At 39.7% G+C, this 21,225-nt stretch overlaps 1 protein-coding gene across 1 annotated transcript; it reads left to right on the top strand.

Annotated features, from left to right (window-relative positions):
- The first annotated feature begins 15,233 nt into the window (after nt 1–15,233).
- LOC147635727 (uncharacterized) lies at nt 15,234–16,804 on the top strand. Its single transcript, XM_086803126.1, has one exon. It carries the CDS (start codon nt 15,338–15,340, stop codon nt 16,553–16,555), a length of 1,218 nt encoding a protein of 405 aa, XP_086659252.1. The 5' UTR covers nt 15,234–15,337; the 3' UTR covers nt 16,556–16,804.
- Nucleotides 16,805–21,225: the final 4,421 nt, after the last annotated feature.

The raw sequence follows: 21,225 nt of genomic DNA, 5'->3' as shown, positions 1-21,225 counted from the left end.
CTTCTTTTTGCTTCCTCCCTTCTGATTATTCTCCTCTCACTCCCCTCGCCTTTGACCACTAGCATGTCGAGTGCATTATTGATTTATTGATTGTCGGAGCCCCAAAGTAAGGCACACAGGGATGGCAGATTCCTTGTGCACTCACTACTGAGGAATACTAAAAAAAACCACCCAATTTTCATTCTATTTTTCTAGCACCAACGTTTGTGCGCAGTCACTTATTTTCTTGTCTCCTGACACCAAGGATAGTGAGCACTCTAGTGGTGGGTGACCTGTAGCCACCAAGGGTGCCCACAGTGGTGGTCAACTCAGAGGAACTGCTAAGGGGTGGCTGGCTGCTACACTACTGTTGTTGCACTACCATTGTGATGGCAACTTCTAGATATAGTGGATGCGGATGACTTGTATCACTGTTCTCATAGTAGTGCAAGTGTCTTGTTCCACTTTTAAGTCTTGTCTACCTCTATGTTGTGTTTCATTCTATCTATCTCTGTATCCATTGTGAGCAGTGAGGATTCTGGACATAATCTCTAGAGAGAGAGCTCATAACTTAGTGTGTCAAGCAACCAACCCTACTACATCTTACACTTATGGTGTCGAATTTAATTTAGCAGTCTCTAGCTCCATTTCATCACTTGTGTGATAAATTTCCAATATCTTTTTCTCATAAGAAAATTGGTTGTCTTGAACTTCCATACCTGGAAGTTATTCTTGTCTACCTTCTTACTCAAAATCTCTAATAGACTATATTAGACATATGCAACTTACCAAATAGTGGTTACAAAAAAGATTTTACACTTACAAAAAATCTACAGCCTTCTACAATGGTACTATAAACCTGTTATAAAGCCATTGCATGTAAAGCAATGGTACTATAAACCTCTTATAAAGCCATTGCATGTAAAGCAATCATATACACATATATTTTCCACCTATAACACTTGGATTCTCTACGTAGACTATCATGGAACCAAATTTATACTGAAACTTTACACCAAAACCAAAATTAGGCATATAAAATCAAAATCCACACTTCACATACCTGCAGAAAACTTGCAGAGCCAAAACGTAGCTTGAAACGTGCCTCAATGGCACCGAAATGTATACAACTTGGGGGGTTCACCTAAAAATATGTAAGTGTACCACATGAGTTAAAATGAAGGGGTTTTTAATTTAAAATTTTTAAGTAAATTTATAGAAATACATTTATAGAAGGAGTTTTTTTATTCTATTTTGAAAAACAAACCGTAAGTCCATAAAGAAAAAGGGTTCATTTTATTCATGAAAAATTCATAGGTAAAGGGGTTTTTAAATACCCCTTGAATGCACGTGATACATAGGGTTTCTTAGTATTGCACCCCCCCCCCCCCCCCCCCCCCGAGGTATGCAATATGGTCTTCTTCCTTCACCTAGGAGGATGCCTCAATCTGAGACAATGACTTCCTTGTCTGCTTATATAATATGATCTTCTTTTTTCACCCAAGAGGATGCCTCAATCTGAGAAAATGACTACACACAATATGTTCTTCTTCCTTCATCCTCCTTCACCAAGGAGGATGGATCAATCTCAGATAATGACTGCAGATAATATGGTCTTCTTCCTTTACCTAAGAGGATACCTTAATCTAAGTTAATTACACACAATATGGTCTTCCTCCTTCACCCAAGAGGATGCCTCAATCTAAGATAATGAGACTTCCCTATCTACCTGTAACTTTCATGGCTACTAAAGATGTTGTGGGAAAGAGATGAAAATATTTCTTCCTTGCTTACCTTGTTCTTGCCTCTTGCTTTCCTTCTTATCTCTCACATGAATTGGATCTTTGATACCATAAAGATAATGTGGGGGAGAGGAATATCTTGAGTTCCTTTGCAAGCAAAACACACATACATAAAAGAAAGCAAGACACAAGAGAGATATGGATGGCTAAATTTCCTTCTATCTTCTTCTCTTCTCTATAATCATTAACGTAAAAACAATAAGAGTACATGCTGTAAGGGAAATTACTCTTCCAGTATAACATAAAATGGTTAGTCCATGGTGTGAAATCAAATATATGAACTGGCACTATAACTATGTCGTAACTCTAGTACTAAAGTGGTTGTCACATAGCTTGTTGTCCACTGGCAGCATATCAACCATAATCTTGCCAACCATACTAGTGGCATAATAATATATTACTCAAACCAAGAATCTCCACAATAGATGTTGTCCCCATAAAATAACTTATCACTCCTCATCTAAAGAGAATGTAGGGGAGAGGAAGATCTTGCATTTCTTGCAAGAAAAACACACATACACGAAAGATTGGATGACTTATCACTCATCCAAAGAGAATGTGGGGGAGAGTAGACATAAGAGAGAGATAGATGGCTAAATTTTCTTCTATCTTCTCTCTTCTCTATAACCATTAACATAAAAGAGATCAGAATACATACTAGAAGGGAAAGTACTCTCCTACTATAATATACAACAGTCCATAGTGTGAAAAAAGAAGAAGAATCTAGCACTATAACTATGCCATAACTCTAGTACTCCAACTTGTCCACTAGTAATATATCAACCATAATCTCACCAAAAACCATGCCAGTGGTTTTTCAGTTCACAGGTGTTCAGCACTGCAGGTAAGTTTCGATTCTCTGTAAAAATCTATTTTTGGAACTATAGGAAAGGTAATTGCTGTGTAGACACTGTGTATACTGCAAAGAGGTCTCAAAGTTTCCATTGGGTGTATGTACGCAAATCTAGGTCACTGGTTGTTTTGATAGTTTGGATGCAGTATAGTACCGTGGCGGCAGAGAATACAACAGTTTGTGCAGGTCAAACAAGAGTGCTATTTTTGGTAAATTTGTGTTGCAGAAACGATGTCAAATGATGGAATAAACAAGATTGTTAGAGAGAAGCTTGATAAGAACAACTTCCATGCTTGGAGGTTTAGATTGATAAATTTCATGATGGGAAAAGGTTACTGGGGACTACATTGAAGATGAACATGAGGAGGCACCGAAGATACTAGAGATTAATCCAACTGCTACACATGTAAAAGAGTTCGAGGATTGGAATCAAGGAGAAAGGAAAGTCATGTATTGGCTTTCTATTAGTATACAAGATACTATGATTGGGTATATATAGGATGCTAGGTCACCTAAGGAGGCATGGGACGACTTGGTGAAGCTATATGAAACTAACACCAAGGCAAAAAAGATTCAGTTGAAGAATGAGCTTCATACTATGGAGAAGAAGAATATGTATGTGAATAATTATGCCTTGAAGATTAAGGGCATTGTGGAATCAATTGGTGTTTCTGTTGTGATGATGATAAGGTGGAAGTGTGTCTACGTGGTCTTGGGCCACAATACAAGGCATTCAAGACATCTATTCAAACTCGGGAGAACATTCCCAACTTCATAGATTTGGTGTCAATGCTGATCATTGAAGAAAAGATTTTGGGTGAAGATCAATAATCTTCACAAAATAAAAACAATTCAGTGCAGCAGGCCTTCTACACAAGTTTAGGTAGAGGAAGAGTAGAGGTCGTGGTGGACATGGCCAAGGTGGTGGCCGAACAGGTAATCAGAATTATGGCCACTAGTAGCAATAATCCCAGGATTCGCAACAACAACACAAAGGTGGAAGAGGCCAGTTTAGAGGCAAGGGAGTCAAAGAGGTCGTGTGGTAATTGGCAAAGGCAGCATAATGTTACATGAGGGTGTTTTGCTGTGGTAATCCTAGACATGTGCAGGCAGATTGCTATAAGAAGTAGAGTGACATGTGAAATGAAAAAGTGCAGCAAAACAACTATGCATCCTCTAGCAAAAATAATGAGGATAATGAGAGGTTGTTTGTTATGCAACATGTGGTTAATACTATGTCTAGAAATGATGTAGTAGCATGTAAAGATGATGTATGGTATGTTGATTGAGGTGCTTTGAACCACATGACAAGTCATGGTGAGTGGTTCAAGGAAATGAAGAGTCTTGAAAGACGAGGTTCTGTTGAAACAGCGGATGACACTGCTCATTTGATTACCCATGTTGGGGATGTGCCATTGTCCAAGCAGGATGGCAAGGTGAAGTACCTTGAAAATGTACTTCATATTCTAAAAATTACAAAGAATTTGGTTTCTGTTGGCCAGATGATTAAATAGGGTTTGTAGGTCCGGTTTAATCCTGATGGCTGCTATGTCGATTATGTCAATTTGGAAAGAAAACAAAACATGTATTTCCACATGATAGAAATGTGAGTAGGAATGTACTAGATATTTTGCATTCAGATGTATGGGGTCATGCAAAGACTATGTCTATGGGTGGCTATAGGTACTATGTAACATTCATTGATAACCAGATGGGGAAAGTGTGGGTGTACTTCATGAAGGAGAAGAGTGAAGTGTTCACTCATTTTCAAAATTTCAGAGTGATAGTTGAAAAATAGATAGGAAAGCATGTGAAGTTCTCTGAATTCTTGCAAAAGAATGAACTATTAATATGGAAGTCAATATTCTTGCGTTTGTAGCCACTGCACTTTTCATCCTAATCCCTACAGCTTTTCCACTCATTCTTTACATTCAAACGGTCGCTCAAAATAATTAGTTTTAGGATCAATCTCTTAATCCTCAGTGTACAGAAGCGAGTAGGAAAACATAAAAGAATGGCATTCAGAGACAATTTACATGTAGATACACTCCGCAGCCAGCAAAATGGAGTTGTCGAGTGGAAAAACAGGCACATTGCAGAGATAGCACGAGCATTGATGGCAGAGAAGAATATGTCGTAGAGCTATTGGGATGAGGTTGTGTCTATAACAGTTTATATCATGAATAGGACTCCTACTAAAGCCATACATGATATAACGCTAGAGGAGAAGTTTACTGGCACAAGAAACTTGATTCATCTCACTTGAAAGTTTTTTGATGTATTGCATGTGTGCATGTGCTAGATGAGTTGGGTACTAAGCTAGATCCAAAAGTAAAAAAATGTGTGTTTATTGGGTATTCCCTTGAGCAAAAGGGATATAGATGTTATAATCCTGCTACACGTGAATTGAGGGTAAGCAGGGATGTTGTATTTGATGAGATGAGTAGCTTGTATGCTGTTAAAAAAGATGATGTTGGGGCTGATGTGTAAGTGGAAATATGGTTGCACCACAGAATGCAAGTAAGTATCATAGTCATTAAGTGGACCAGAAGAGTCATCATCTAGAAGTTCTATTGATAGACCATGGAGTGGCAAGCTACATCATAATACCCGTCCTGAAAATGTAGTTGCTACATCACATAAAGGCAAAGAGAAAGTGGTTGAGCCCCTTGATATGCGTGATATCTGTGCATGGCATTCTCTTGCTGATGGAGATTCTAGTGGCTTGGAGATGAGCCTTGATGAGGAGATTGGATTCTAGCAATGAGGACACCTGGTGTGAAGAAGGATATGGAAGCCATGAGTGCAAAGTTACAAAGATCTGGAAGAGTCAAAAATCCTGTGCAGAGGTTGACTTAGAAATGTGTGTTGGGAGAAATCTATGGATGAGGAGATGGATGCATTGTATGGAAATGAGACTTGGGATTTGTGTTGAGATATCAAGCTCAACTAGTGCTACGGCAGACATTGATGACCCACCTGGGTAATAGCTTCCACATCTACACCACTAGCATGGTTGGTGAGATTATGGGTGATATGCAGCCAGTGGGATGACAGGCTGTGTGACAACCATTTTGGATTACTAGAGACTGGCATAATTATAGTGCCAGCTCATTTAGTTGGGTCCAAATTATAGACCGACCCACGTATGTTGTAGTAGTTAAGTACTAACCCAAATAGTGTATACTCTTACCTTTATGTTATGTTGGTTAAGTAGAGAAGAAGAAGATAGAAGAAAATTCAGCTATCCATCTCTCTCTTGTTTCTTGCTCTCTCTTGTGTGTATGTGTTTGCTTGCTAGGGTTTTAAGCTCTCCCTATCCCCCACATTCTCTTTATGGTATCAAAGCCTGGTTCATGTGAGAGCCAAGGAGGCAAGCAAGAGGCAAGAACAAGGAAGGAAGGAAGCGGTGGAAGGAATCGGTACTACACGGGTAAGAGCACCATCAGCTCTTTCCCTTTCTTGGTTTAGGTACAACACCCGCTCAGTAGCTCTGGAAGCTACACATCTCCGATTGAGGAGATGTCTTTGCAGGAGCAAAGCTATAGGGAAGGTACAGTATCCTATCCTATTGGACATAGTTTTTCAGCCAGATTCGCGTTTCAGGTGCATTGGTGGCAGGCCCCGTTTTGTCAATGCAGGGTATTTTTAGCACTTTTTAGAAGTTCTGGGATAGAGAACTATTTCTGCTCGAAATCTGGTTATTGTAGTGCAGTAGTACATTTTGGAAGTGCAAATAGGATTTGCACATGTATTGTTGATACTAGGTGTATGTACATGTACTCTCGTCACATTTGGTGCATCACATTTGGTGACACAGGCTGTGCTAAAGTACCAGTGGTGTAGCAGTACTACTGTATTATAGGTTACATACAGAAGTTGTCTGTTTGCAGGTTGCTGCAGCAGGAAAACATGTCTGACAAAATTAATCACATTGTTTACAGAAGTTGTTTGTTTGCAGGTTATTTGATTGCTGCAGGAAAACATGTCTAACGGAATTAATTATATTGTTGGTGAGAAGCTGGATAAGAATAACTTCCATGGGTGGAAGCTTAGAATGACCAATTTCCTAATGGGTAAAGGATTTTTGGATTATGTAGATGGAGACAATGAGGAGCCTCCAAAATTATCTGAGGAGAATGCCACTCCTGCATATATAAAGGCATTCAAGGATTGGAATCAAGGAGCAAGAACAGTCATGTACTAGCTTTCAATTAGTGTCACCACAGACACTCTGATAGGACATGTATACAAGATGCAAACACTCCAGTAGTTGCATGGCAGAATCTGGTTCAAATGTTCCAGACTAACACAAAGGCAAGGAAGTTGTACTTAAAGTAAGAGTTGCATACTGTGGGGAAAAGAAAAGCATGTCCATTAATGAATACAAGGGCATTGTTGAATCCCTTGGGTCTATCAATGTATCAGTGGAGGATGATGATTTGGTGAGTGTCTATCTCAATGGGCTTGGCAGAGTACAAGCCATTCAAGACCTCCATTTGCAGTTAGGGAGAATATTCCCAACTTTCGGGACTTGATATCTATGCTGATCATAGAAGAAAAGGTTTTAGGTGAGGATTCTTCTTCACAAAGCAAGAACACATCGGAACATGCCTTCTACTCTAATTCAGGTAGAGGCAGAGGTAGAGGCTGTGGTCGAGGCCAAGATGGTGGTCGATAAGGAAATCAGAATTTTGGACAAGAGAAGTCCAATGATTCACAACAGCAATCATACACAGGTGGAAGAGGCCAGTCTAGAGGCAGGGGGAGCCAAAGAGGCCGAGGTGGTTGGCAAAAAAATCAAAATGCAAATAGCATAGAGTGCTATTACTGTGGCAAACGAGGACTCATGGTGGCAAAGGACTGCTACAAAAAGCAGAATGACATCAAAAGTGGGAAGTTGCAGCAAGGCAACTATGCATCGTCTAGCAAACATGGAGGTGATGATGGTATGTGGATTTTGGCACCTCTAACCACATGACCAGACATGCTGAGTGGTTTAGAGATATGTAAAAAATGGAAAAACCAGATTATGTAGAAACAGGTGATGATACTGTGCATCCCATTGTGCATGTTGGTAAAGTGCCATTGTCTATGCAGGATAGCAAAATGAAGTACTTGGCTCATATACTTCATGTTTCAAATATTACAAAGAACCGGGTTTCTATTGGACAGATGGTTGAGCAGGGTCTGCAAGTGAGGTTTAATCCTCAAGGATGTTTTGTGGAAGACTTCAAAAATAAGTGTTGCTTGGTTGCAAAGGGTAATAGAAATGGCATGATTTTTACTCTGGATGTGAACATGCCTGAGATAAAGGCAGCCATGCATAGAACATGTGTCATTGCAGATATTGACATATGGCACAAGCGCATTGGTCATGTGAATGTATAGCGACTGAAGCCTATGCAGGCCCAAAATATTGTTGCAGGTTTGCCAAAGTTTAAGGTTGACGGTATACATAAGGTATGTGAAACATGCCAACTTAGTAAAGCAGGCCAAATATGGTTTCCCACATGAAAAGCATGTCAGTGCAAAGCCATTGGATGTCATACATTCAGATGTATGGGGACCGACCAAGACTGTAACAATTTCAGGTTGCAGGTACTATGTTACATTCATTGATGACCACACTAGAAAAGTGTGGGTTTATTTCATGAAGGAGAAAAGTGAGGTGTTTGCTCACTTTCAGAGATTTAAAGCCTTGGTTGAGAAAGAAAAAAGGCATGCAAATAAAATGCCTAAGTTTAGATGGTGGGGGAGAATATTTCTCGAATGAGTTCAACGATTTCTTGAGAAAGTAGGGAATCAAGAGGAAGTTTATGTGTAGGTACACTCCACAACAGAATGGTGTTGCAGAAAGGAAAAATAGGCACATTGCAGAAGTGGCACGTGCCTTGATTGCCACATTACTTTTGGACAGAAGCAGTAGCAACTGCTGTGTACATTATGAACAAGACACCCACTACAACTATTCATGGTATAACTCTTGAACAGAAGTTTACAGGCATAATATCGGATGTGTCTCACTTGAAAGTGTTTGGGTGTATTGCATATGTACATGTTTTTGATGAAGTGAGAACAAAGTTGGATCCAAAGGCAGAGAAATGCATCTTCATTATTTATGCTATGGAGAAAAAAGGTTATAGATGCTATAACCCTACCACTCGTGAGATGCGAGTAAGCAGAGCTGTGTCTTTGATGAGATGACCTTTTGTGCCTGATCTGTTAGCAAGTCACTCATATGTGGATGGTGACTCTAGTGGCTCTGAGCATAGCCTTTATGATGATCTTGGCATTCCATCTATGGTTACTGCTAGTGTAAGGAGAACCAGGGCTATTTTGAGGACACCTGATAGTGATCTAGGTGTATGCAGGTCTATGAGGGCTAGATACCCTGTTGATAGGTTGAGATATGATGGATATACAGTCCATTATTATGCTCACATGGTAAAAGCAATACAGGAGGTTGAGCCCACTTGCTTTGAGCAGGAAATTTGAAATAAGAAATGGGAAGATGCCATGGATGAGGGGATGGCAACATTGGATGCAAACGTTGGGAGTTAGTGCCTTTGCCTACTAAGGGGGAAAATAAGGCAATTAGATGTAAGTGGGTGTATAGAGTCAAGCACAATGCTGATGGTTCAATGAGTAGGTACAAGGTAAGATTGGTTTCCAAAGGGCCATGCATAGACTTATGGCATAGACTACTAAGGGGGAAAATAAGGCAATCAGATGTAAGTGGGTGTATAAAGTCAAGCACAATGCTGATGGTTCAATGAGTAGGTACAAGGTAAGATTGGTTTCCAAAGGGCCATGCATAGACTTATGGCATAGACTATGAGGAGACATTCAGCCCGGTTGCAAGAATGGCAACCGTGAGAGCTATTCCCTCACCTAAGGCAACCAGCTCTTTAGTATTTATAGAGTTGGGAAAACTTCTTATGATGATTAACATTCCATGAAATAGGGTGAGGATTCCTTCTAGGATTGCAAACCCGAGCTTGAAATGTTTCATGTTATTGTAGGTGAGCGAGGGGACATTTCAACTTACTATTATGTGTGATAATTTATTGTTAACGGTTGCAATGCCTTGATTGTATATAACTCCGGTGCATGGAGGGGGGATGTTTTTCTAGATTGTGTTGGAATTCAAGTTTATGATTATAAATGTATATTTTTTAAATGATTTAGGAATACTTACCAAAAAAATCCTAAATATGCAGCTACTATAAGGATGAAATTGATAAACTTATAGTTGCAGATTTCATCTATGAGATTGAGCACACAGATTGGTTTTCACCAATCGTGATCATGCCAAAAAAGAATGGGAATCTCACGGTGTGTGTTGATCTCAAAATGTCAATGCAGCTACTAGGGAATACCACTACCCATTACTATATATGGAGCATGTATTATCTAATGGGTAGCAGGTGACAAGGCCTACAACTTCTTAGACGTTTTTTTGGGATATAACCAAGTTTCCATTGCACTAGAGGACCAAGACAAGACGGCCTTTAACATAATGTGGGGGACCTATGCCTATAAGGTTATGCCTTTTGTTCTCAATAATGCCCCTATAACATTTCAACAATTGATGTGCAGGGCTTTCAAGGACCACTAGCTTAATTCGTGACATGGCTTAAATCGTGAAAGTGCACGTTCTTAAGCCATGAGACTATAATTTGTGAGAAACCTGAACTCGTGAGATTGCAGGTTTTTTGGCCACCGTGAAGGGGTATTCTGTTGAATCTATTACTATGCTGTTAAAAAGTGTTGACAAAGAACCATATGGATCACTTGTTGCTACACTTAAAAATGTGCCCAACACTAGTTTGAGAATAGATGTAGGTACACATGTATCATGCAAAGGGAAGGAAAAGGTAGATTAACCTTTTGTACCTGATCTATTAGCAAGTCATTCATATGTGGATGGTGACTCTAGTGGCTCTGAGTAGAGCCTTAATGAGGATCTTGGCATTCTGTTTGTGGTTACCTATGGTGTAAGAAGAACTAGGGTTGTTTTGAGGACACTTGGCAGTGATCCAGGTGTACGCAAGTGTAAAAGAGTTAGGGACCATGTTGACAGGTTGAGATATGAGGAATATATAGCCTATCATTATGCTTACATGGTTAAAGAAATATAGGAGCTGGAGCCCACTTGTTTTGAGTAAACACTTGGAAATAAAAAAATCAAAAGATGCCATGAATGAGGCGATGGCACCATTGGATGCGAATGGAACATGAGAGTTAGTGCCTTTGCCTAAGAAAAAGAAGACAATTGGATATAAATTGGTGTACAAGGTCAAGCACAATGTAGATGGTTCATTGGGTATGTATAAGGCGAGATTGGCTGCGAAGGGATATGCACAGACCTATGGCGTTGACTATGAGAAGACATTCAGCCTGGTTGTGAGAATGGAAATCATGAGAGTTGTCATTACTATGGCTACAACAAAGGCTTGTGCGTAACATCAAATGGATGTAAAGAATGCCTTATTGCGTGGTGATTTGCAAAAAGAAGAAGTATACATGATGCAACCACCAGGTTATGCGAGCGATGCACACCCAGATTTATGCAAGCCCTGTATGGCACCCAGGGCATGGTCAAACAAGACCATGGAGTATCTTACTGCCCTTGGATTTCAGATATCCAATGTAGATTTTTTCACTTTATGAGATAGAGGGATCACTTTATGAGATAGATAGAGGGATCATGCTATTAGTCGTTTATGTGGATGACTTGATTATTACTAGTGATAGTGATGCTGACATACATGATGTCGGGAGGCTTTTGAAGCAAAATTTTGAGATGAAGGATTTGGATGAGCTATGGTATTTCTTGGGCATAGAGGTGGTGAGATCACCTCATGGCATTTTGCTATTACAAAGGTAGTATGTCTTGGACATGTTGTCCAAGTATGGTATGCCAGGCTGTAAGCTGTTTTAGTGCCATTAGAGCAAGGCACAAAGCTTCCCACACACAGACGCAGGTGAGCTTTTAGAGGACCCCACTATGTACAAAGATGATCTACATTACCTTTACTAGGCTAGACTTGAGCCACGCTGTTGGACTTGTGAATGAGTGTATGTAGGCCCCTAGGAAGCCACACTTGAATGTGGCTAGATAGATTCTTAGGTGGCATTCAGTCCACAATCGATTATGGACTTTACTATGATGCTGGTACAGAGTGGGTACACAGATGTTGATTGGGCTAGTAGAGTCACAGACACAAGAGGTCTATGAGTGGATTTATGTTTTCTTTTAGGAGTGCTACTATGAGTTGGAGCAGTAGTAAGAAAAGGCCACAACAGCTTCTTTGTGGAGTACAGGGGTGCTGCTATGGCTTCTTGTGAGGTAGCTTAGTTTCAGAAGATACTTGGTGATATGGGTGAGCCTATGGATAGTGCATTTGTCATTTATTGTGACAACATGAGTATCATACTACACTTGACCACCAATAACCCAGTATACCATGCTAGAACTCAAACACATTGAGGTGCAATATCCCTTTTTGTGAGGGAGAAGGTTCTAGGACATGATGTATATTTGGTATATGTGAGCATATAGGATCAATGGCACTGACAACTTCATGAAGGCATTGGGCACAAAGAAGATCCAAAGATTTAAGAGCTTACTTGGAGTGGAGTGTGTGGAGTTGAGCTCTAGGTGATAGCTTCCACACTTATGCCAGTAGCATGGTTGGTAAGATTATGGATGATAGGCTGTGTGACAACCACTTTCGAGTACTAGAGTTATGGCTAGTTATAGCGCCAAGTGATATAGTCAAGTTTCACACTATGGACCAACCATTATTGTAGGAGAGTACCTTCCCTTATAGTATGTACTCTTATCTTTTAGTTATATAGTTGTAGAGAAGAGAAGAAGATAGAAGAAAATTCAGCCATCCATCTCTCTGTTATGTCTTTCTCTCTCTTGTGTGTGTGTGTTTGCTTGCAAGGAACCCTAGCTCTCCCTCTCCTCCGCATTTGCTTTACATATCTTATCCCAAAGCTTCTTGCTTAAGCATTGCCTTCTTAATAGAGGAGCATTTTATTGAGTGCTAGCCATTTTCTTGGACCAAAGGCTGGGTGAGTTTTAAAAGGTGTCATTTGATGTGCTATAGTTGACTATATTATTGTTTTTGATAATTTTGGATCAAGTTTGTGTCAGGTTTGAGTTCTTGGTTTTTTGAACGCCTTTTTTTTTAAGGCTAACATCTCTAGCCTCATTCCTATAGACTCACTTCTCTAGGCTCATATATGTAGGGTGATATCCATGGACTCATTCCTCTAGACTCACACTCACATCTCTAGACTCACAACGTCGTTTTTGTATAAAATAAGCTTATGCGGGTCTCGTGGGCTAGGCTCATATCACGCACATGGTGTCACACCTGTGGGCTTATGAATCTAGGCTCATGTGTGTAGGCTCATGGATTTAGGATCACGAATATAAGCTCACGTTTGTAGTCTCACGTCTTTTTTTTTTGTATGAACTAGGCTCACAAATTTGAGTTTCATGGTATAGGCCTACCTAGGTAACAACCATTTGTAAAAGATGAGACAAGTATTATCCACATTATGTTTTCTTTTGTTCTCATATTTTACCAACTGAACAATAGTTTAGAGAAAAAACTTAAGAAACAGGTACTTATATACATATTGGACAACTGCATAGTATTTGCCACTAGTACATACACGGTATCATGTCTAGATCCATTCCCCAACATGCTGGTTTATATTTATGGACTTATTTTATTTCACAATTTTATTTACTTTTAAATTCTCATAATAAGTACGTGGTGTATGTTGATTTTTTAAGTTTGAAGAAATTTTATTTTTGATACATGATAAACGAAAAAGTGTGCCTTGGCTTCCGACGCATTGCATTTATTCTTGTAGGATTACTTTTGTTTGTAGAAATTTTATATCATTTGTGTGATTTATTTTTGATCATTGTCACTGGCTAGTTTATAACCAATCCACAAGTTCTCCTTGAAAGGTTAAGGCTATAATTAAATGTGTGTCTATGTGTGTTCTATTTTTCTAGTGTGTTTTTTTTTCACATGGACTTATTTTCGTATGGACTGGTATAAGCACAATGGTATTTCACCACACAAAGATTTATTTCACGAAGATGTTTTGCGATAATGGATGATGAGGATGAGGAGATGAGAATCTTCATAATATATTTAGTACAAGGTAATGACAATTTTTATAGGTTAAATGATATTATTAATAGGTGTAGGAGAGTTTTAGTGTTATAACTATTTTGTGTGGGTTGGGACATGACACTAATAGGTGTAGAAGAGTCTTTTTAATGTTACTGTTTTGTGTGGGTTGGGGACTTTGTCATGTTTTGCTTGGATAAAAATTTATTAGACCCGAATCCTGTACCTATCATAAAACTATCTTTTTGAACTCGAATAATACACCTATCACAAAACTAACTTTTTGACAATGGGTGCCTTTGATATTGCACCCCAGCAATGCAATATCGTTGAGACAAATTCAAGATCTCATTGTGTATTACTACTTGACATGATGCCCTTGCGTCCTTGGATCAAATCCATGTCTTTTTCCCTTGGATGTGTTGCAACAAGCTTGAAGATTCACTTTTTTCAACCTCATTGCCTTTATAATAAAACCCTTAAGTGAAAGAAAGAGAATCATGTAGAGGAAAGATATGAGAGCTTTTTTATTACACACGATTTTGACCACTAATTCTATGGGTGGCATAAACAAATAGCCTATGTAACCCACTTTACTTTATGTCACCATTAAAAACAAAAACATACTTAAAATTATGAGTGAAAAAACTTTTCATGTAACAAATACATTCCTTGGTGTGACACCTACGTTTTTGCTTAAGGATCACTACTCCTGTTTGGATACATACTAGTAGCTTGTCAATTCACTTCACATTGGTGCTTTACAACCATGGAAAACATACTATTAGACCCCCTTAACATGCATCGATGTTTGCATGTAAACAAACATGTACCCTTTTTTGTATGACAAAATTTGAATTGAATAATGATATAGAAAAGAATCCTACCCTATCCATGAGTACCCTCTACCCTAAATCTACAAAATCCCTCTTAATTACATCAAGATTATTCCTTTCTCTTGATTTATTACATTAAGCCCCTAGCTTTCTCTTGATTTAATTCTTGCCACCTCATATCACACATCACGGAGAACCATGGTAATTTACCCACGTTGGCAACTTGTGTTAATCAATGAAATAGGAACGCACCATGGATTGTCACATATAGATAAGCATAGATGAGTAGAAAATTTGTCAGAAAGAAACAACGGGCTAAATTAAAGCATGGTTCACCATTTAGGCCAGGTTTAAGAATACTTGTTAATATGTGGAGCAAAGGGGGGAGGAATGTGCCAAGATGTGACGAGCTTTTATAAGCATTGTGGAAATTTGGAATAGGGCGATGCCTTGAGGTGGTGTAAAAGTCATGGGAACTTAAGCGCGTTTGAAAAATTCAAATGAAAAGGACGAAATTGATATTATTATTAGAGCGGACTGGTCTTTGTGGCTACCCAGTCAAGGTTTCTATAATAAAGGTTCCCTATTTCTCCTCTTTCTCGCTCTCCCTGCCGGCTCACCATTGCCATAGCCACACCTTGCGTGCTGCGCAGGCCTTCGTTGCTTCTTTTGCCATCTCTGGTATAGCAATTCAACATGCAGTACTATAAAACCTTCTTGCCATTAGGAGTCACCATCTCTATACTTTGTATAGCCGTTGGCCTCGTTGAAGGCCAGGGCTTCTCATTTCCAAGCGGGAAGTTAGACTCCAAGTCCCTCAATCTCATCGCCAATGCACAAGTCTCATCTGGTACCCTCACCTTGGATGGTAGCAAAAGTGATGCCGAAGCCTTGTACTCTGCACCCATTTCTTTGTATGACCCCGCCAGCAATTCTGTGCTTTCCTTTGCTACCTTTTTCAGCTTCTCTTCAAATTCCACGAGTGGGAATGGGACAATAGCCTTTGTGGTAGTGCCTGAAGGATCAAGTGGACTAGCTTCTGCAAGGAAAACACTCTCCATAGAGTTCAATACTTCATGCTCTGCAGGGCCATATAACAATGGCAATGATACACCATATGATGGGTGGGGAGGGGGAAGAGGAGGAGGATGGGGAGGGGGCTATGGTGGGCAAATGGGTGGGTTTCAAGTAGCAGAATATGCAAATAGCTCATCGATTGCTTCACAAAGCCTGTGGGGGTATGGGCCTAATTGGGATGGACAGCCTGATGATGGGCCATACTTTTGCTCGCAACAGCCGTGGGATACCACTTCTCCCACGTACCAATACCAAGTGGTGGTGGAATACAACGCAACCACAGGGGAGGTGTCGGTGGGCAGCCCTAGCTGCGGCGCGGAGATAGCAAGGGTGATCAGCTTCGCGCAGCAGAATTTGTCTGCGATCATCACAGAACCTGTGTATGTGGGGTTCATAGTGGCAAACGGCGCCGTGTACAACGTGTCGCAGTGGAACTTCACCAGCAATGCGACTGCAAGCAGCTTGACGAGCCTCGCGCTGTCCTCGGTAGTTTCTACCGACACAAACTCCGGTAACAATGGCTCCAAGAAGCTCAGCAAAGGCTACGTCGTGACTTTCTCCGTCTTGGGGGCCGGCATCGGGGTGGCCGCTGTGTTCGGAGTTTGCTGCTTGTGTGCCCGCAAGCGGCCGATGATGCAGAGATTTGTGGCAAAACGCAACCACACCATACCAGAGGATGCTATCATCTTTGACGCCACCAAGCCGCATGCCCCCGTCAAGGCAGTCGAGCCCATCACTACTGAGCATGATACTGCGCCTCTCAATACAAAACCTAATTCAGCTTTCCACGCCAGTACCGGAACGGCTACTTGGTTGCAGCCCATCGCCCCACGGTGACCGTACCTATGGCTACGCTACAAAATACACTGCAATAATTCCGCCATATGTGATGAACTTTGTGTTTGTTGCAACCCTTTCTGTGTGTGAAACTTAGTATATCTACTACTACTACTACCACCACCATAATCAGATGCAGTCTCACTCCATGATTAGTCGATTTAATTTATATCGTCCCCTTCTTGTTGGCACCTCTCTCTCAATGTGTTTGTAACATATTTTGTGTAATAAAGAGCGTTTTTTCGTGCATTTGTGTAGTGTTTATCTCTCAATATAGTTGATGATTATAATACTCTCCTCCATCCAAACCCTGTAAATTGAATTGTTATACTCTCCATCATATACGTATGGGAATTCTCGTCAAAATTTCACGCAAATTCAAATGCACAGGAAATTAAATAAATCGATCATTGATATCTGAATCGCATTTAAATGAACACTGGGTTGCGATGAGGGATCTGGTAAAGATCTAATGATCCAGAAGAGAGAAAGCGATGTTTGACCGATCTAGAAAGCCTCAAATTACCGCTGAGCTAGATGATCGACTTTCCAAAACCAGGAAATAAGGGCTTTATATAATCCTTTCGGTTTCTCTGTAGGCAAGACTTCATCTACATGCATGTCCATCTTGAACTCCCACCTCCAAAAGCTCCTCAGTGCCTTAGTCTTGGAAAACAATCTTTGAATACGGAGAAACTTGTATGACATCCCACCTCTTCTTGGCATACATGTCTGGTTGAAACACAATCTAGTAGCAAACCGGGGGGATAGAGTGTTAAGCATGAACACATAGTGTAAGTATATAATAAGCCATTTTTAATAATGTTGTACGTGTTCACAATGCTGAGGTAGTACGAAGGTGTTCTTCTCTCGTTGTTGCCAAAACGTTCTTGAGTCTATTGCCATAATCCCACTTTGATGCCTTCTCACAGTTGCTTGAAGACCGTGACACACCATATCCTCAAACTATTTGACATCCAATATGAAGACATAAAATTTCCTATATCCAACCTTGATAATATTCTCAATCATGCGCCCACAATAATCAAGAATTCTCCCATCCACTTGCTTAAAACTTACCATGATCCCACAATGTTGTGTATTTCTCTTGGATTCAATTCTACTTTTGTGAAAATGTTTTCGTCCAAACCACATAGATTTGTAAATCATGGTACCACCAAATAAACAATATATATGACAACTATAAGAAATTGATGTTTTACATCGAGAAGAGATATAGAGACACACTTACTCTTCGTAGACATCCTCTTGCATACTATTTGGTGACCTCCTCTCCAACTATTTATGCCTTCTCTATTTCCTCATCATGAAGAGATATAGAGACACTTACTCTTCGTAGACATCCTCTTGTATACTATTTGGTGACCTCCTCTCCAACTATTTATGCCTTCTCTATTTCCTAATCTACGCAATCAAAACTACAAACCTTATGAAGTTGAATAAGATTGGGTGGAAATGCCAGATGTCCCCATTTGTCATCCTCAAACCATGGATCCCTTTCTCTCTCATCCTTTTTGCATCTTCATGCCTTGCCATCCACTTTTTTATTGAGTTACTATCAAGAATACCAAATGTATTCACCTTGTTGAGAATACAAAATGTAGTTACCATATTGAGCATTGCTTGATCCACGATCTAGCCTCTTCCCCTGTCATGTGGTATCATGGCCAACCATGTGTTCATCTTTCTCATTGGTCCATAATCTAGGTGTTAAAACCCTAAAGATCTCTCTAGTTAATCTCTATGCATAAACATGCATAAACCAGGCATATACTCATCCACCCAACCACCCCTGAACCCAAGGGTGTACACATAAATACAATGAGGTATCACATATCTTACCTCAGTGTCCCATACCACCACGAGATATGATTTCACTCCACCAACACTTGGCTCTAGCTTGAAATGGCAAGAGAGTAGACACAATGCTCTACACCACGGAACATCCCTTGAGAGTGCCCCATGCCCCTACTATATAGGAAAGCTCTCAAGTGACTCTTGACTCTCCATTTCCAAAGTAACTCTTGATCTTCCATTTCCAGGGTGACTTTGGCCCTTCCATTTCCAGAGTGATTCTTGACCTTCCATTTCCATGTGTGACCCTTGGTTTCGTGACCCTAACCTCAACCCAAAGTTAGACCTATCCCTTTCCCCACTAGAGCATGTTCCCATGCTCCCATGTTCACATGCCTAGGGTGGGTTAGCCTCTTAGTATATGCACATATAATGTACACAAAACATACTTCCCCTCTCTCAAAATATTGCACTCTTGCAATGAAAAGAAGGAAACCTGTGCTGAATGTTCTCAGCTGACTCCCAAGTCCAATCCTCGATTTGTCATCTTTCCACCTAATTTTTACCTTAAGGATTAAGCAATTAGGAAGTATTTTTTCCCTAATTCAGGTACCTTTTCAGGTTTATATGGAACATAGGATAAATCCTTGACTTTACGAGTTCTTGAGGAGTAACTGTGTTATCCTCACCTCCTAACTTCTCTTTCAGTCTACTACAATGAAAGACTAGATGACCTCTAGCATGTGGAGGTAGTTTATCATACGCAACCATGCCATCCGATGTATAACTCAATCGACCACAATATCTAGGAGATAGTTTTGAGCACTTTCCTGTTGACAAAGTTTGAAAATCTTTAGGAACTTTCAAATAAACGAACTCTCCTGGATAAAAAGACCGAGGTGAGCATCCCATATCACCATAAAACCGTGTTCTATCTTGAGCACTCCTAATAGAATCCTTAGCTTGGGTCAACATTGTCTGCATATCACGCAAGAAATCCCTTGATTAAGACCGACATCAATACGTGCCCTAGGTTGATACCCATACATAAGCATGAACGTCCGGACTATAACTAGAAACCGTATGCTTAGAACTATTATAGACAAATTTCATCATTGGAAGATATTATTTCCAACTCGATGGTTTTGAGAGACATATGCACAAAGCATATCCTCTATAATCTGATTCACACGCTCTGTTTGCCCACCATCAGATTACGGGTGATCAGAGGAACTCATACTCAAAGTAGTTTTCAGTTTCTTGAAAACTTGTTGTAACCATTCGGAATAAAGTAGGAAGACGGCATTATAATGGCAGGAACCAGGGATCCATCAGTGGTCCGACGTACCCACATCTGCACACGAAATTATAGGCATCCCCTGAGTTACCCATATCAACATAGGGAGTCATCAACGTCTCGATGAGTCACATATGTACATCTGTAAACCATCAAGAAAACTATATAAATCACCTAAAAGATTGAAGTAAAGAAGGAATGCCAACAAAGAAAGAATCAAAAATTCCTTAATCCAAGCACAACAAGATAAACTCATTGAACTCTAAAGAAAGAGATTTCAACATGTGAAAATTCGGACGAGATTACACCCATCAAAACATGTAGGCTATAGATAAAAGAAGTTTATCTAGAGAACACCTACACTACAACTTCAAGTGAAGTCAAAAAATGAGATTGTCTTTGAATGTTGGGGTCAACATGCCAAGTGATGTAAGCAAGGCAACAATCCTGAGCCCAAATTATCCGATAAGATAATATATGTGAGGGATCGCTAGCGTCCCATACCACCATAATACCACCCATACATACCTTACTAATTTGGAACTCCCTAGTATATCGTCTAGGAAATATGAATAAAATCCTACATAAAAGGAATGAGATGGCCTTATCCTAGACTTTCACATACTAAAATCTATCTCTGAAAAAAAGAAAAACCTATCTCTATATACCTGAGACCACATCAAGGAATAACTCTTTTCGAGTACATCATTAGAAAATAATTTGAATTATTGATGCCTTTCTAATGATACCTACCCAATAAACACAATAAAGTTGGGGTAGAAAAATAACAATTCACCTAGATACATAAGCAACTAGGTATCTAAGTTGGAATATGTACAAGAGTACAGGGAATATACTCCAAAGTTACATGAAAAAACAAAGGTAAAAAGTACCTTCAAAGCACATCATATTATCCAAAAGATCAAAAGATCCTCATAAAACCATGGATAGAAGCATAGAAGCACCTCGAATCCATGAAAACCATAGTTGATCCTAAAAATCAATGCATGCTATCTCATGGTCATTAATCATGCCAAAAGAAGCATTAAAATTATTGGCCAACTCATCAATCCAGAGTATATGAACGTGATGTTGTTCAAGCAAGACTCCAAAGTAAGCAAGTGAAACACATGTGTGTAGCACTCACCAAAAACCCATAGACGATGCAAGTGATCTAGGAAGAAGCTGATGAGTCCATATAAAACTTAGAAACCATCCAATCCAAAAAAAAAGATCAACTAACCCATGATAGAATTTGTCTTAGGCTTAGGAAATTGAGCATAGACCACACTTAAACAAGTGCAAAATAAATTATCATGGACAAGTGTCAAAGGCGAGACACACTTGGAATAATGCAATTTCCACGAAGAAAGCAAGGAACATGTCTAATAAGAAAGAATTCCACACGAGATAAACTTGAAAAAATATCATGGAAAAATTAACTGACATGACCAATGGAATCAAACAAAGGTTCAACCATAACATCATCCCATTCACCAATTGTGAATGCATGTGCAAAAATAAAATTTGTGTACAAAGACACACATATGTGGCACAA

The sequence above is a fragment of the Cibotium barometz genome, chromosome 9 (assembly GCF_041138505.1).
Source record: "Cibotium barometz isolate CiBa-2024 chromosome 9, ASM4113850v1, whole genome shotgun sequence".
Classification (NCBI taxonomy): Eukaryota; Viridiplantae; Streptophyta; class Polypodiopsida; order Cyatheales; family Cibotiaceae; genus Cibotium; species Cibotium barometz.
Note: the sequence above shows the minus strand (reverse complement) of the source record. Positions and strands in the feature narration are given on the sequence as shown.

Coding starts and splice junctions, on each gene's coding strand:
- LOC147635727 (XM_086803126.1), top strand. CDS start 15,338: ATGCAGTACTATAAAACCTTCTTGCCATTAGGAGTCACCATCTCTATA.